Consider the following 17,792-nt stretch of genomic DNA (forward strand, 5'->3'; position numbering starts at 1 on the left):
CAGTCTGGGTCACTGAAGTGGAAACGACTGAGTTTGAGTTGCTTTCAGGGGTTGGCAGCAGCTGAGGAAGGGGATTTAAAACACAGTGTTGTACACTTAACTGCCTTACTTCTACTGAGCCTCTCTTAAGCATCTTACTGTCTTTCTGGGTTTGGGCCCATGCCTGCATGTAGGCAGACTGTTGTTTCTGTCAAGGTCACATTTGTGTTACACAGGACTGGAGCTCTCTTTTCATTGCTACTGATCTGTGATCTGTTCCTGAGGCATAAATCACTTACAAATAGGATCAAGAGTTGTGCCCAGCATAATAGTCTGTACAGTTAATATGCATTTACTGGTGCAATTTCTCTTTGAGACACTGGAACAGCCTCCTAATGCCTTGCTGAAGGCAGAATTTTGATGAGTGCTTTCAGAGACGGTTATTTTAGCAATTAATAAAGAAATACATCAGTAGGTGATTACACTGACTGAAATTTCATGCTGTGAAAAAAACATAACTCATCTGTTTTCTCTGACTCCATAAGAAGCAAGGGTTGTTGCTCTACTAAGGAGGAGGCAGGGCAGGCTGGAATTGCAGCAGTGCGAGCAGCAGCATTTATAGATGGGCTCCTCCATCTGCAGCTGGGCAGCTCAGTGACTCACACAGAGGCCACCACCACAGTCTGGTTGTTCAGCTTCCACAGCACCTTCAGCAGTTTAAGGTTATTGTGTGAGCTGAAGCCCCAGGGAATGGTTGATCAGGTTATTAACCCAGTGGTTGAACAGGTCCTGCCCTGCTGGCTGGCTGAGGGGCCTGGGGTTGATAGAGCCCTGCACCAGGACATTGATACCTGCCATGTCTTCACAGGGAGGTGCCTTAGTCAGGTGAGACAGGGTTTGAGATGTCCTTTGACACTCTTTTTACATGGATAAGGGGTCTATTTACCTGGTCAGGGTCCTGGCTGGACCTTACTCTTAGATGCTTGGCTCTCCCCAGGCTTTTGTATGGAGAATATCAGCACCAAAACCAACACCTTGTGGTAGGAGGTGCCTGCATGTGCCATCTACAGGACTTGTGTCTCTTCACCTACTTGGGGCTTCCATTTTGGGGACCAGAATATAGTACAGGACAACACCTAGGGATGGCTGAAACCATCCCAGTGCCCCTCTGCAGCCCTAGCAGATGGGCTGGGCTCCCCAAGAGAGACTGCTCCTGTAGCAGTCAGGTGTGCTTCCTTCTTTCTAGATGTGTTTAATTTAACTGACATGTCATTAGAAATAGTTGTTATATCAACAAAGCCCAAGAAGCTGAATGGCCTTTGACCTCACTGCAATTACTGTGATAGGATTGGGTTAATAACAAGAACAGCCGTGATTTAAACTGGCCCAATGATAGGATCCTTAATTACAAACTTAATCTAATACAATCCACTCCTGCCCCAATTTACTCTTCTCAGCAATCAATTTTCTGGACTATGAAGAAGTAGGAACCAACCATTCATTGTTAAAGCTCCATCCATCACAATGGCAGATGTTATCTCCTTTTAGTCTTTATTATAATGCCTTCCATAGTTTTGCTGGTGCAGCAGTGCCAGTGGGGAGTGGTAGGGTGACAGCTTACTTTGCACTTCATGGTAAGATGAAGTGACATTTGCACTGTCCACATTGGGTTTTTTTAAGTCCCAGTTCCTGCGACTATCATAGTCTTTGTTCAAAATCTCTTAAAACACATTTCCACCCTCAGTAGAGGCAAGAACAAAAGACAAAGATGTGGCCTCTAGAGATAAAAGGCAGATGACAAATTAAAAGAAAAAAGAAAAAGAACCCCTCAACTCAAATTTTAAAAATCAACTTCATGATTATAAGCCAATTTAATGATTTACTGGTGGTGACAGTTGGCATTACAAGGGTTACTGACAGGTTTGTGGTTGGCAATGCTCATTTTTCATTTATGGATTAATAACTATTTTGCTATAATTAGCACAAAAAAAAAAAACCCACCAAGAGACATTTTTAAGTCAGTTGCTAACTACCTTTGAGAACAAATTATTTAAATTATCCAGTAATCTAAAGACTTGTAGACTGTAGGACAGAAAATACAAAAATTCTTCTAGTTTTACTATTTGATATGATGTATTAATATCTGATTGAGATTTGTAGCAGAGAAATTTGTATCTATTTAGGACTAGCTTCCTCTGCAAGATTTTTTTCCTCAGGATACACTGCATATCTCTGCCCCATGTGTGTTTTTGGTGACTGTTATCTAGATAAGCAGAAATGGATTGGATTCCCACTCTGTTTATTCATCTCCCTAAAAGGCTGTGTGCAGCTCTGAAGGTAGTCTTTGTGCCTGGACTCAGGCTGTGCTTCAGCATTGCAGATTCAAAGCAACTTCAAAGGAAAGCCAAGACTGGTTTTTGTGGTAGCAGTGCAGTTCCTGCAGCTCATTTTCCCATCTGCTGATGTCCTACATCCCTACATAGTGCTATATAAATCCTCCTATTCCCCCTCTTTTATCAGTGTCTCACCAATATGGACATAAAAATATATAGGTAACTGCTGACAGGCAGGGCCAGTAGTGCCTCCCTGGTCTTCAGTTTCTGGAAGGTTTGTAGAAAATTAATCTTGGGCTCTCTAGCTCATCAAATTAGTTCAACAGTTGCTATGGGGGAGATGGATGGGCAGTCAGACAAAACTGACCACATCAGCATAATTTATTTTGGAAACTTGGCCATAAAGGAAATGTAAGAATCTTGCTTGTTGCTGCTACATAGCAAGTCAGTGAGAAATGAAAGTAATTTGGACCTCGAGATTACTCAGTTGCTGGAATGGAATAAGTTGATGGTCTTGCAGTTGTGGTCCTCAACACAAAAATGCCTCTAATTGGTAAAGTCATGAGTGGTGCTGAAGAGACCAATTTCATCACATGCCCCTTATCCTAAGCAGAGCTGATGGAGCAATCAGAACCCAAACAGGAGAGTCTTCATCCAGTCAGTGTGAGTACTGGGGGATCATTATGGTGAATTACAAAGGCCTGTAATTCCCTTCAGTCACCTACAGATCCTGTTGATTATTAGATACCTAGTGCCAAATATGTTAGATTCACTGCCTTCTAATACTACCAGTTTTTTAGAGTGCTTCAGCGCTGTGTATGGGCTTGTGATGACTTGAAAAGTTCTGTGAACAGCTGGCTTGTAACTCTCTGATACTTTCAATAACTTCATTAATCTTGGGAACGTCAATGATAGTTGTTTACAGGGCATATTTGCCAAGGCAGCTTGAGTTTGAACAGTAAGTGTGTGAAAGATGCAGCTTTGGTGTGTGGTGCAGTTGTACTGAGTCAAAATGAGGTGGTAATGGTACCAATTACAAATTTGCTTCTTTTTGCAGGGTGATCAGACAGCATTGCACCGGGCTGCTGTTGTAGGGAACACTGATGTTATAACAGCTCTGATTCAAGAGGGTTGTGCTTTGGACAGACAAGACAAGGTAACAGGCAAACAGCAAAGCCCTGTGGGATGGTAGCCTTGCCAGACAGTAGTATTAAGGTCTCAGAGAGAAAGTTATGTTTATACTCATAAGTAAGTATCTGATGCTTTGAAACTGATTGAACAGTTAAATCAGGAAAAAAAGCCCAAAAAACCCTGATAAAACTGTACTCTCTCTAGTATAACTTATTGGTTTAGTTGGGTTTTTTGGGTTGTTTGGTTTTTTTTTTTGATATCTGGCTGATAGTTTTTGATTTAAAAGCTTGAGAAGAGAAGACCTACAGAAAGATGCAACCATATTTTGCTGTATGCAAAACTGTAGTTTCCTTTGATTATCCCTGAAACTGAGAATCCCAGGATGAAAGTTTAGTTTAGGAGTAAATAAAACTAATCCCAAGATCCAAACAAAGCAATTCTCTGCTTTCTAGGAGGTGTGGGAAGAAATGCAAGATAAAGCTGAAAGAGATTGAAATACATAAGGTGTCAGTGGAACTATTTTTTGTGTATCTACCTATTATAAAAATCAAACAGAAAATTATCAAGTGGAAAAGGAAAAATGTTTTCTTTTTTAACTGAGCAAGTGGGGCTTGCAGCTGCTGCATTCTTAACATCACTTCAGTCTGTGTGTGGGTATAGCACATTAACCTTCTCTTGTGTGTGTGCTCTTCAGGATGGGAACACTGCTCTACATGAAGCTTGTTGGCATGGATTCAGTCAGTCTGCCAAAGTCCTCGTTAAAGCAGGAGCCAATGTTCTTGCCAAGAACAAGGTGAGACCCATGCGGGAGGAGCTTTCAGTTCTGCTGTAAGGTGGTTGATTCTCATCACTGGAGATTTCTGGCTGTGGCATTTCTCAGTGAGTGGGTGACCAGCTCTGGGTGGGATTTTTAAAAAATTTTCTTCTTTTGCATTTATTACGCTTGGATGGCTCCTCCATAGGCATTAGGAAATTCATATTTTGACAGCTGATGCAGGAGGAACTCAAGAGCATGTCAAATGGTACATCAATTACAGCTGAGAAGCACTGCAGTTCCTGTGGAAATCTCCATGGTGCTCTAATTTATACCGAGCAGATTCATTGTGATTGGTGTGACTTAAAGTGAAAATGAATCGTACTAATAGGAAAATGGGATTCAAAATTAATTTTTTTTTCCCAGAAATTAAGCATCCAAGTGAATGTAAGCCACAAAGGAAAAAAAATAGTGCATTTTTTTGTCTGAAAGTTATTCCTAATGCGTGAGTTTACTCTCTTAACAAAATCTTGTACTGACCCCAGATTATCTTCCTTTTTGTATTTATAATCTCTAGAGAGCACTTTAGAGGAAAGAATGACAAAGCAAGGGGTTTTAATTCCACTCTAATTGTAATGTCTGTCGGAGACTTGGCTTCAATTGGCAAAGCTATGGAATGGTGTAGGAAATAGTGATGTGTGAGCTGAGTCAGGGGTTGGACCACTGTGCTGGTGGGTCAGTTGGGTCTCATGGTTGGCACCATGTCCTTCGTTGGGCTTTAGCATGGCTTTATGGATTCTCTAAGCATTTTTTTGTGATTGTGTCTCTAACATGAAAGGGAAGAAGGGAGTCAGCTGGCCAAAGTCCAAGATTTTGTGTAAGAAGGCATGTTGCCTGGGTGTAATGTTTCTGTATGTGTGGATGTAGATGTGCAGTACAAATGCATGTGTTTGTACAATCATGGTCACTTTGTGGTCTCTATTTAAATCATCTTTGATGCTATTTTATATCTATTCCTTCTTTTATATTGTTCCAACTTCCAATTTTGATTTTCTGTAATTATTTTTGCTGTTAAAATTCACCAAGATTTGTATCAAAACTACTTTAGACAACTTTCCATGCTTGACTTGATACAGTCTTGGGAACCATTATAATGCTATCCCTGGGTACACTTGCCTATGTATATTTCTGTACAAAGATGTGGGCTTAAGATGCAAGTCTGGGTATCCTGTGTTCTTGGATGCCTCAGGGTTTGAGAAGATTTAGCTTAGAATTCAGTGTATGTCAAATGCAGACAACATCTCTTAGAAAGCATGTGCACAGAATAGCACGGCAGAGCTGATGTTTGAAATGTGACTGACAGGCTTTAATATGGGATGAGCACCTCCTGCTCTGGCCTTTGATGTCTTACCCACACAATCCTCTCCCTTTGAATTTCACTGTTTGGGTGTTTTTTTAACCGACAGGATTTTTTCTCAGAAGCTGATGGAAAATGCAGGGATTGTGCATGCTTGCACAAACAGACATGCTTTTATCCCATTTGATTCCAAGAAAAAGGAAGTCTACTTAATTCCCAAATGGTTTCTCTGGTCTCTTAGTTTCTTACATGACTGATGACAAGGCATAACCTTTCTGACAGCGTTTCTGGTAGCCAGGGCTGGGTGCCATGTACAGGAGCACTTTATGAGCTGTTGACTTACACCTAGGCATTGTGTGATTTTGGCTGGATAGGAGAGCTACTATCTCCTAGATTTGCCAAACCCTGTGAAGCAGCAGCAGATGGGAGGGATTTGACTCTTGTCTTTTCTTTAGCTCCCTGCTAATATCTCCTGGAGCTGCTAGGGGAATGCTGGTATGGTTGCATTTCTTACAGCACCTTGAGCACAGTATATAGAAGAGCAGTGCAATTGAAGATGGATTCAATGTTAAGTGAAATGCAACAAACCTGTGCAGAAAATCACTCTGGAGATGCAGTTTATTTTCGGTCAAGATGGCATCATAAAAACATTTCTACTGTGACCGATCATCTCATGAGATCAGCTGGAGCCTTTCTTTTTAGATCCTCCATCAGTTTGTACATTTCAGTAAAGATTCAGGAGATCATTTGATTGTACCATTGGTACAATTCAGATCCACTCTGTTTCAGGCTCAGAAGCTGTTGAGAGATTTCTCACCCTATGGGAGGTGAGCCAGACAGGCCTGCTCTGGATCCCTGGCCCCAGGCACCACCTTTGTGACTTCTCTCAGCATCGAGGTCCCTGCCCATCACTTAATGCACAGGATCTCTTGCCTTCCCACCAGGGCCTTCCCAACAGCATCTGATAAAGACATTGCAGAAGCTGTTCAGAGATAAAATCAGAAAAGAAAAAAATGAATCTTAAATGCAATTAGATGAGAAAGAAAATGCTTGTGTCTGCCACAGCTAAGGAACTGCATTCAGGCTTGAGTCTGTGATGTGCAACTGAAGACCTAAGACCACACCTAAGAGCTGGCCTTTTGTAATTCAAACTCTGCAGCTTTGATCTGTGTCTTGAAAGCACAGGGGACAAATTAAAGGACACAACCAAGGTGAACAGGCAGCTTAGTAAGCATGGGAAATCCTTTTTACCTAAACTGAAGTAATTTCCAGCTCCCAAGAGCAAAACAACCTGAAACATTTTCAGACCAGCAAAAGCCAAACACAGCCAGGAAAAACTTGTCAGACCAATAAAGTCTTTCACATTGTTACAAAGAGAATACACAGGCAATCCCTTTTTAAATTTCTCTCTATAAAAATGGCATGTTTGCTTCTTTTAGAAGCATTAGCATGCCATTCTCTGGGGTTTGAGCTGCTTATCTTTTTTTTTTTTTTTTTTTTTTTTGCCTTCTCATCTTACCTTGGGACTGTTGTGCTCTCTGAACATTTAAACTTCCCTGGAGCCTAAAAGCTGCATCCTGCCCTGCAAGAGCACCTACTGGCCCAGATAGACTTGGATCTGGTTTGTGTTGTGATAGAAAGGAAACAGAAATTGTTGTGACCCTCTTCTGCCCAACACCTTGCAGCAGGCATGGCCAGCTTTGCTTGAAGTCAGAGATGCCGTGCTGTGTGTGTGCATCTTGTGTGTAAACACAAGATTTCTTTAAGTGAACTACTTCATAGTGCTGCTTGATATTAATGAACCAGAGAGTTTCTAGAGTTTTTTTCCTTCACACAGACTTGACCAATGCAGGTATTGTTAGACTGTCCAGTTTCTGCCTTTACTATGTCCCAGACAAATGATTTCCAGGATGGAGAGAGTATTTAATTCTCTAGGTTCATTCATCTCATATCTTCAGGAAAATAACAGTGATGGCTTCTCACCCCTGGGTGGATCTTTTCGTGGGAAGACCTGTGAGATTTTATTTTTTAAAAGACTTACATCCAATTTCTAAATATGGCCTTTGTATTTTCCTCTATTTCTCTAAGGCAGGTAACACACCTCTTCACCTGGCTTGCCAGAACAGTCATTCCCAGAGTACTCGTGTTTTGTTACTTGGAGGATCTCGGGCAGACCTCAAAAATAATGTGAGTTTTGAAAAGAATGTGTTTGGTTTTGTGTGGCTTTGTTTTAGCTATATTATTGTAACTTGTAGAAAAACTCAGAAATGCTTTAAGATGTGATTTTGTTATAAATGCTATTGAAAAAAAAACACTTAAAAAAACCCATTGCATACATTGTCTATAGGGATGTTTTAAGATAGTGCAACACACTGCTTGTACCCATCTCTTAAGTGGGGATGGAAGGAGTAGAAGGGAGTTTTGGTTTTGTCATGCAGTTCTGCAAAAGTGCTCTCTGTAAAAAAGATGGAAAACTTCATGGGATTTATGCCAGAGCAGTGAAAGTCTTCAGACCAGCAGTCACTGAGACAGATAATATATACTGTGTGTCAGTCTGCCAAATGAGGTAGATTCAAGGTGACTTCAATTTCAGCTTTCTTCCTATTTTATAATGGATCTGACATGACAAAGGCAAAGAAAAAAAGTCTACGTAAGGAAACCAAATCGTTTTTTCCCTGCTTGATAACAAGGTAGGCAGAGGCACACAGAAATGGGAACCCATTGGGCTCTGCTCCCATCTGTGCATGTGCCACCCCTTGTAGGGACACTGCTCTGGTCCCCACTCCACCCATTTTCTTCATTACGTGTGACACTGATTGGGGTTTCCAAATCACTTTGGTTCTGGTCAGAAGAACAAATTTCATGTGAAAATGTAGATCATTTTTTATAGTGCACTAAACCAGCATTTTATAATTCTGGTATTTCCCATCAGTGTTTTAAAGAATTTATACGCACACCTTGCCTGACCCTAGCTCTTGCTAAACCTTCCTACCCATGATTGTAGATTTTGTACCACAGAGAAGAGAGTGTTGCTGTTCAGTGGAGGTGTGTGGCATTTACTGCTCTTTTTGGTTCAATAGGGTTATTTCATCTCTGAACATCACGACAAGTGCAAGCTTTCTTACTGCGATTACATGCTCAGAGCTTTGTTTCTGTTTGCAGGCAGGAGATACCTGTCTGCATGTGGCTGCTCGTTATAATCACTTGCCCATCATTAGGGTGCTGCTCAGTGCTTTCTGTTCTGTCCATGAAAAGAACCAGGTCAGTGCATGAACCTCATTGCGACTCTGCACCCTTTGCATACAGCCAGTTGTTGAGAAGAGAGATTCCTACCCAAGTAATCCTGCTTCACTCTGTGTTTCACTGTTAGCACCAAATGCCTGAGCTTTTAAGAATAGCCTTAAAGTAAATGGCATATCAGTGGTTTATGATTTCGCCATCACATTTGCATCATTTCTTGAAAGCATTGCCTATTGATGAGGTTCTGCAATTGTACGTCGGTGTATGAAGAGGGTTTGGGACAGGGGTAGAAAGCATAGGGTTAGGAGATGGCTCTCTTGGGTCCTTACCAGTTCTGTGAAGAATGGGTCTGGGCAAGAGACTCAGTCAATTTCTGGGGGCCCATCTTTTCCTTTTTTAACTATGATTTCATGATCCTGTAGCCATTACAGAGACATTGTGAAGCAGAACTCACAAACATTCAGATGATAAAAAGGGTGCAAATTCTTCTGGAATACTTTTCTATGTTGCTATTTTGTAGTAAGGGGAATTAAAAGGACATAGAAGTGAAGAAAAGCTGTGCTTTAAATTCAAAGTAATGATCAGTCTCACCTAAGAGTAAACATCCATAGTTATTTTATAGAGAAGTAATTGATTGCTGTACCTATAGCACAGCCTAACTGGATGGTAAAAGTACATTAGTTTGTACATTCATGTACAATAGTACATTAAAATGTGTTAAATCTGCTAAATAAACAGATTATGTGGTGCTTTACCACATCGTCTCATGCTCCTGGGAAATCTTCCATGTGCAGTTGAGGATCATAAAGATGTTTTCTGATCTGCACATTTAATCTTATTTCTTAGATATGAGATATTGCAGGAAACCAAATGAGTTTTAGCATGCTAAATTTACAATGTAATTTTATTTGGAAATGAGATTTTTAACTTACAAAGTAAGCTACTGAATATTAAGATTAACTGGTATGAACCCATCCCAGAGAGACACCCCTTTCCTTCATTCCCCAGCACTACCTCAATTTGTTCCATATTTGCAGGTATAATGCTTCTATTTATTGATACTTCTCATCCAAGTTAGCAACAAACAATACATTTTCACTAGTCTCGAGGAGATCTAATTTTCTGAAGGCAAAATGCAGAGGGGACAGGAGGGCATTGTATACATGTGTATGGTCTCCCTTGAACAGCTGCTGGCTCTGTTACCCGGGCCTGAATCTGATCACAGTTGTCTCCACCTCAGTGCACTGAGACAAGGGCAGGACAGTGTGTTAGTGCTGGACCTGGATTGCCTCCTGGCTTTGGTCCAAAACCTGTTTTTCTTGAGGAATCTCCTGAAGAGAATACCAACTGCCTTACTCTAGTGGTAACTTACCTGGTTATTTTTGAGTAATGTGATACACGACCACCTGTGCACCAAGCCTGTAAAGGAAAGAAAAAAAATTTAAAAAAAAGAAAAAAGAAAAAGAAAAGAAAGGAAAAGGAAGGTTGTGGTGGGAAAACTGGTTTTGCCCTCAGGTGTTGCATCCTTTTGCTGGCAGTAGAGCTGGGCTGTCCCCAGGCTGGTTGTCTGTCACTTGGTTTAGTTAAAGCAGACAATCAGTACCCCGGCTGCATGACTCACAGCCAGGCAGGATGAAGTGAGGTCTTCGTGCTGAAGTAGTTCCTTGCCCCCCTCCTGTCCACTTGCTCCCAACTTCTTTTTTTTGATCAGGCCTTATTTAAGCATAGTTGTTACATCAGTAAGTGTAGGCCTTTTGACCTCTGAGCATCCTTTAGGAGGATGTGATTCCATCGGTGTGAGCTCCAAAGATTTGTGTTACACACTTGTTTTCTGCTCTCCAACTTGCAGGCAGGAGATACTGCACTCCATGTAGCTGCTGCTCTGAATCACAGGAAGGTGGTTAAGCTGTTGCTGGAGGCAGGAGCTGATGCATCCGTTGTCAACAATGTAAGCAGGACATGGATATTCTTTGGTATTTTGCATTAATGCAGACTTTCTTCAATATTCTTCATAGTGTTAGTAGAAAATATTTGGGTATCAGGAGTTGAATTCAATCTGAGTAAATAGAAGCAGTCAGTCACTTGACTCTTGTAAACAGTACATGTACAGAGCATATACTAAGCTTGGGTGGAAAAATTCCACATTTCCAGCAGTTCATGTTTTGAATTAAATGCCATTTTCTTTTTCCTCTCAGGCAGGTCAGACCCCTCTAGAGGTTGCCAGACAGCACAATAACCCTGAGGTTGCACTCCTCCTCACTAAAGCATCACAGGTACACTACAGATCTCTCCCCAGCACGTACATACACGTGCAGTTGAGGCCAGTTAACCCGGAGAAGCCACGTCCCTTGGTCCTTAGCATTCTGCTGTGAAAGGTGTCTGTGTTTCTGCTGGCATTGTGTCCTGGCCTCAGGTCTACTGATGTGGAGTCTTTCAGCCCCCAAGCCCAGCATTAAGTGCTGGCAGAGGCCCTGACTGGCAGAGGATGGAGCAGCCAGAATCACTTGTTCCTGTACAGATTAGAAAGCTGCCCTGTACCCAGAAGCTCCCAAGTTGTGTCCCTGTGTTGCCTGCTTCACATACATTCCATCCCCAAATAGTTGCTTGCACTGGAAGATACTTTGAAATGGGGACAACACATTCTGTTTATACTCAACTCCTGTGTGTGGAGTGCTGGAGTGCTCTTGGGAGAGTTCTGTATTCTGGTACGAGACCAGGTGCTGTCTTGTCCTGCTCCTCCTTGTCCTCTCTGTGTGGGAAAGGCTTGGCTTGGCAACCAGCCTGGGGACACAGGAAGAGGTTCTCACCCCTCCCAGGGCCAGCAAAGGGACTTAGCCCTGCGATGGTGTGTTTTTACAGTTCTAAACAACCACACTGCTTGGCCCATTATTATCCATCTGGCACTGCAGTCACCTCTGCCCAGTGCCTTTTAGATAGAGGTGACAAAGGTCTGCTGTGGTAGGACAGAGCCTGACATCACTGAGTGACAGTGTCGCCTGCTTTCAGGTCTCACGCTTTAATCGTGGAAGAAGCCTGAGGAAGAAGAGAGAGAGGCTGAAGGAGGAAAGGCGAGCTCAGTCGGTGCCACGGGATGAAGTGGTCCAGAGCAAGGTACAGGCTGGCATTACCAGCTGCATCTGCTGTGGGGACAGAGCATTAATAAAACTCATCAGGACTAAATCTATTTGGAGCCGTCACTTGTGCGTGACCACAGCAGGTGTCTGAGGCAGCTGTCTGAGGCAGTCTATTGTGCTTTGAAACTAAAGAGTTGCATACTCGTGTACAGAATGGCTTAAAACTGGAATACTGAACAAAAGGCACCTTTCCTCCATCTCTGCAACTGCTCTGAACTCCTTATCTTTGCTTCAAGCAGGGCAGTGTCTCAGCTGCTGAAGACACTCCAAGCAGCGACCAGCAACCACAGAGGAAGAATGATCTGAAGGAGGAACCCCGGTCAACCTCACCAGACCTCAAAGGGAAGAAGAGCAAAAAGAAAAAGCCAAAGGAAAAGGTATCTGTAGATTTAAAACAGCAGTGAGAAAAGGAATAGCTGTTGAGCACTAGTATCTGTTGATACTAGTTGAGCACAGGTATGCCCCCTTGGTATGTTGGTGAGGTGCTGTCAGGGCACCAGCCTCACCTGTGCTTATGAAGCAGAAGTAGCATTCAGACAAAACCAATTTCTGGTAGGTTAATTCTGCTGTTGAGAGTCACACAAACCAGATTTGTCCAGATATCTGGTTATTGTGCTGACAGACACCAAGGTTGTGGTCAGCTGGATTGGTGATCTAATCAGATTTTTGCAATCATTGTCACAGTGGATTTGTCCTGTTCCCACCAGGAATGGTTTACCGGGAGGCTTTTAAACAGGGAAAACGTTTTGTTTACTTCGTGCAGGTTTCAGCACTGTCGGACCCCATCTCTCCAGCTGATCAGCAGACCCTCCCTCAGCCCCAGCAAAACGTGCCCAAGCGCAGAAGTAAACATCACTGCTCCTCACCACCCCCTCCCCACGAGGTCCGAGCCTACCAGCTCTACACGCTCTATCGAGGGAAGGATGGGAAGGTGATGCAGGTGAGGTGGCTGCTGTCCTGCTGCAGGGAGACACAGGGAGCAGCACTTGGAGCTGGGGCAGTTAGCAAGAGGATAGAAAATGCACTCAGCTGCACTCTCGGGCGTATGAAATCCTCCCTGTGGATTTGTTTTCCTCGTTCAGTTGCGTTTTGGCCTGAGGTCTGGCAAACAGTAAGCTGGTTTGTTTTGTGCTTGTTAAAAATGTCTGTTAACTAGTTTTGATCTACAGAGTATTTCCTTTTTGGAGATAAGGTGTGAACAGTGATTGGAAATGAAACTGGAGCTTTTATGATACACTTTGAAATTTAAGATTTTTCACTGGAAATACAAAGAGCTTTTCCCAAGAAAATAAATGAGAGTAGTGTGTGAACACTGAAGCTTACTACCTAAACTGAGTTCTTGAGTATGCTTAGTACATTTTGGTTCAATTTTCTGTTCATTGCAACATAGGTCTTTGGAGATTTAAGGATTACTGGAGGCAGGAACAGTACAGAAGTTGTTTCACAAATAAACCCGGAGTTACCAGCTCATGTGCATTTATTCCGGTTTACAGACTAATACTGTACCTACTCTATTATGCAAGTATTTACCAGTACACATTTATAAAAAAGCACGAAAACAGTCAGCACATTACCCTGTAGGCATTGTAAATGTCTATTTTGTTTTCTTAATATAGCCCTCCTGCATCTGTGGAAGGTCAGTCCTTTCATTTCCTTAGCTTCTCACATCCATCCACCAGCTATCCTCATTCCTTTGCTGTAGTGAAGAAATTCATCACATTATGAAGATCACTCAAGTCAGACTTCAAAGGTCTTACTGGTCATACTTTCCAACGTCTGTGTAAAGCTTGGGAAATTTCCAGACAATGGCACTACAGGATTATCCTAATAACAGACATCTGGAAAGATGGAGGACCTTTCATATGTTAAAATGGGTATCTCCCTGCCCCTAGGATCTGATGGTAGGAGGATGGGACAGTAGGAAAGACTTGGGGAGCAGGAAGAAAGGTGCAGAGAACAGACAGGATTTATATACAAATGTAATCTAGTCACAAAGGTTATCTTAATAGAGCTAGATTCTCTTATAACATTTCCTGAAATACCTGACAGTTCTCTTCCCTTTTTTTTCCCTCTCGTCTGTCTTCTTTGATGCCTCAGGCCCTGAATAGTAAACAGAATTTCTTAAGTTAATGTATTTCTAAAGCTTTCTCTAGTGCTTCACAAGCCACCCACCTTCCCCTGCCACAGGAATAACCCTCCATTTGTGAAATGGTGCTGCAGGGCCAAAGGATAGAGGGAAGCTCTTCTGCAGACAGATTCAGAGTGGCCACTTTGGGCTCCTGAAGAAGCCAATATCTGCCTGCACACTGCAGAGAAAGCTGGTGAGGATTAGTTGTCCTTGCTTAAAGGAGCCTTTTGAGACCACCTCCATGAGATCTAGATGAGGTTAGTGCAGCTCTCCTTAGAGAGGAGCCTTGGGAATGGGTGTCATGCAACTCAAAGGAAGGCAGCAGGTGTAACATAGGTAAGGGTCAGCTGGATGTCAGCAGGATGAACGTAGACAAGAGAGGCAGTGAGACCTTGACATACCATGCAACAAAACCCACCTCAAAACCAACCAACCAAAACCCCCCAAAAACCAAAATAAAGCCCAACCCCCACATTGTTTGGATTAGGCTAGAAAACCAAATAGTTAAAATTAGGTTAAATCCCACAAAACTTCGCACATCCACAAAATCCGTTGGTTTGTTGTTTTGTTTTTTGTTTTTGTACAATTCAGGATTACAGCTTCAAGACACAGCTGTTGGTTGAGCTACTGTAAGATGTTATCAGGAGGGTGAGATACAGTACATGGTACAGAGGAGCCCAAGAGTGACTCAAGGAGGCTGTGATTACATTCCAAGTGTACTAAGAGGACAGCGAGTTGCAGCAAGTAAATATATTACTTCCTTTCAGGCTCCCATAAATGGATGTCGTTGTGAGCCCCTGATAAATAAACTGGAGAATCAGCTGGAGGCAACAGTTGAAGAGATAAAAGCTGAGTTTGGGACAGTGCAAGATAAGATGAATGTTAAGCTGGGCCAGATGGAAAGCAAAACTCAACATCAAGTAAGAATATGACCCTGAGGTCATATATAGACCCACATGACTATTAGAAACCTATCTTCAGCTTAATGAATATTTTCATTGTCAGGATTCTTTCATTGCTTCTTGTGTTGTAAAAACAAACCTGAAATCTAATATCAATACCAGGAAACTGTGGCATTCCACAGGGATCTAATGTTGCAAACCAGGGACTTGAGAAAACACATTTAATGTGTTAAGTGGCCTCAGGTGCTTCTTTAGAAAATAAATCTAAACTGCTTGAGGCCCCAGGAGGGAAACTTAAAAGACAGAAGGCAGTCCTAGAGCTGGTCAGTTCACAATTGTAAAAATCCCTCTTGCTGAATTCTGGTTGCACAGAAATTCAAAATCACCTAAATTACTTTTTATCTTTAATGTAATCATTACTAATTGCTAATTTAGTGATGGAACCTCTTTGCAAGCTACATCTAATTGTCGTTGGCGGCATTCCTAGAAATGAAGACCGAAACAGATTTGACTTTGACTTATGAGGCTCCCAGGTGGAGGAGGTTTTGTTTGGTTTATAACATGATGATCTCAGCTAAATTCTGTTGTGTTTCTTTTTTTCCCCCCACAGCTCCGTGTTTTAGACAAGCTGATGGCTGAGAGGCTGTCGGCGGAGCGGACCGAGTGCCTTTACCGCCTGCAGCAGCACACGGAGCTGGAAAAAAATGAGGGGGAGAAAAGGCAGGTAGGGCTTTAAAGAAGCTGCTCCTTGTTCAACTCAGGTGGATCACCCCAAGAGTTTCATTCCAGCAGGTAGAGAGAGTACTGGAGATTGAGCTCATCTGTTCAAACAGGCAAAAGAACTCCAGATTGCTCCCATCTGCCCCCTGGGTCTCTAAAGCTAATTTATAAAGATTTTGTATTAGAACTGGGGAATGTGAAATCCAGTCCTGCTGCCATAATATAATTTGGTGGGTCTGAAGTGTAGGTTCTGTAACAAGATAACCATTTCTCTAGCATAGTGCTTTGCAAAAATTCCTTCTGCTAAGTTTTTAACAGTAGTGCTTTCAACTTTTGCTTCTCTATAGGACATCTGCAGGAACATCTGCCAATAGTAACAAAGGCTGAGATCTATGTTATTGCTTTTACTTCTCATCCATTTGGCTGTGTGCCTTGGGAATCTCTCTTCTTCTCTCTGCTGGTTTCTTTTTTTGTTTTTTTGTTTTTGTCCATATATTAAAAGACTTCAGTTCTTTGCTCTGGCTTTGGCAGATTGAGTTTGGCTTTATGAAATGTAGGGACTAAGTGTCCATGTGTTTGGAAGGTCCTGACCTAAATTCTTGATGTTATATGAACAAGAGGGTAAAAGAGCTACTCGTATTTTAAATTATTACTGGCGAATGCCTCTGGGGCTGACACTTATTAAGTACCTTTGTAATTTGAAAGCTGTTAGTAATTTATCATTTAGTGGTGGATTCAACTTTATCACCGAGCAAACAGAGGAGCTGGGGTTGGTAATTGTATAAAGTTGTGTCCCAGAAGTGTCTACTTTGAATTTCACTCTTTAAAAAAGGCAGCTTTGGCCACATGTGATGTTTCTTTTACTTAGAAAATACCACTGACTGTATGGTTAAACAAGTCAGACTTAAGAGTTGCATTTGAAGTAGCAGGTTCAAATCAAAGAGGCAGTAACTTGGACTAAAGAGGGTGCCTTTCATTAGCTAATGCATAGTTCTTCATCTTTTCTGATTTGCAGTCTTTTAAGTATTCCCAGTGGCAGGATGCATAGCTTAAGACAAGGAGTCTTAGAACCACACATCCCAGGCTTGCTTCCCTTGGTCCCTTCCACATGTTCTCGGCAGCCTGGGAACCAAAGGATCTCATAATAAGGTTGTCTAATTTAGTCTCTTTTGCATAGATTTCCTTGGTTGATGAGCTGAAGACTTGGTGTATGTTGAAGATTCAAAATCTGGAGCTCAAGCTTTCTGGAGATTCCAGGTCATCAAGACCAAAATCAACTTTGTCCACTTGTGAGTCTCTCACGGAGACCTTGGATACTGAGAACAACCCCAACAGTGCCAAGGACTGCAAAGCCAACCAGCCCACACTGCAGTCAGAGGGGTCCCACCAGCATTCCTATATCACGCTCCCACATAGCCTCTTGGAAGATGGGGGAAGGAGCAGAGCCCAGATGCCAGAACAGAATTTTGGGCAACATCTTTGCATTCAACAAGACGGTGTGTCAGGTACAACCTTGTCAGGTACTTAGATGTCATATTCATTCAAAGGCAAGCTAATTAATAGAGGGATACTTGTATTAACACCACAGATACTAATACTGTCTGTGTGCTTTCCCTCATACATATGCATAATGTTTTGGGATTAGAATATACTTCAAGGCAGATGCTGGGAATATTTTAAGTCATGGTTGGGTGGTATTCCAGTGGCTCTTCCTGATGCTTCCATGTCACTGTGTCTTTGAAGCTCTGAATAACTCTGTTTTCTGAAATTTGTCCAGCTTCCCAGTCAGAATTGTTCTTGCTCCACTGTCAGTCAGGAAAGTGTGTGAATTATCCAAAGTCTACTGAAGAAAGTGTATGTATTCAGTGCTTTCTAGGTGGCAGAGTGCAAGGATGTGAACTTAAAATACTAATTTCCCTTGTTAATATTCAAACTACAAGGATGTAGAATAAACCTCTCACCTTATCTTTTTTCCTTGAACCAAAGTCTCTTTAATTATTAGTTCATTTGACAACAGAAAGAGCTGAGAATATTCAGGCCCATTCAGGAATCATGGCCACACAAAAATATGCAAGGCCTTGGTTCAAGCCACTCCTCTGTGCCCGGCTGTCAAA

At 42.2% G+C, this 17,792-nt stretch overlaps 1 protein-coding gene across 5 annotated transcripts in view; it reads left to right on the forward strand.

Moving 5' to 3' along the window:
- Positions 1-17,792, forward strand: part of ANKRD6 (ankyrin repeat domain 6) — a 106,418-nt gene that overhangs the window by 85,728 nt on the left and 2,898 nt on the right. For 3 of the 5 annotated variants that reach the window (XM_030448103.1, XM_030448101.1, XM_030448104.1), the window contains 12 exons: positions 3,370-3,468; positions 4,138-4,236; positions 7,643-7,741; positions 8,717-8,815; positions 10,644-10,742; positions 10,990-11,067; positions 11,801-11,905; positions 12,165-12,305; positions 12,692-12,868; positions 14,824-14,976; positions 15,569-15,682; positions 16,856-17,198. In XM_030448103.1, the coding sequence (XP_030303963.1) occupies positions 3,370-3,468; positions 4,138-4,236; positions 7,643-7,741; positions 8,717-8,815; positions 10,644-10,742; positions 10,990-11,067; positions 11,801-11,905; positions 12,165-12,305; positions 12,692-12,868; positions 14,824-14,976; positions 15,569-15,682; positions 16,856-17,198 (1,606 nt within the window). The remainder of the gene's footprint in view (positions 1-3,369; positions 3,469-4,137; positions 4,237-7,642; positions 7,742-8,716; positions 8,816-10,643; positions 10,743-10,989; positions 11,068-11,800; positions 11,906-12,164; positions 12,306-12,691; positions 12,869-14,823; positions 14,977-15,568; positions 15,683-16,855; positions 17,199-17,792) is intronic. The other 2 variants (XM_030448105.1, XM_030448106.1) reach the window with 2 other exon arrangements.

This window comes from Calypte anna, chromosome 3 (genome assembly GCF_003957555.1).
Source record: "Calypte anna isolate BGI_N300 chromosome 3, bCalAnn1_v1.p, whole genome shotgun sequence".
NCBI lineage: Eukaryota > Metazoa > Chordata > Aves > Apodiformes > Trochilidae > Calypte > Calypte anna.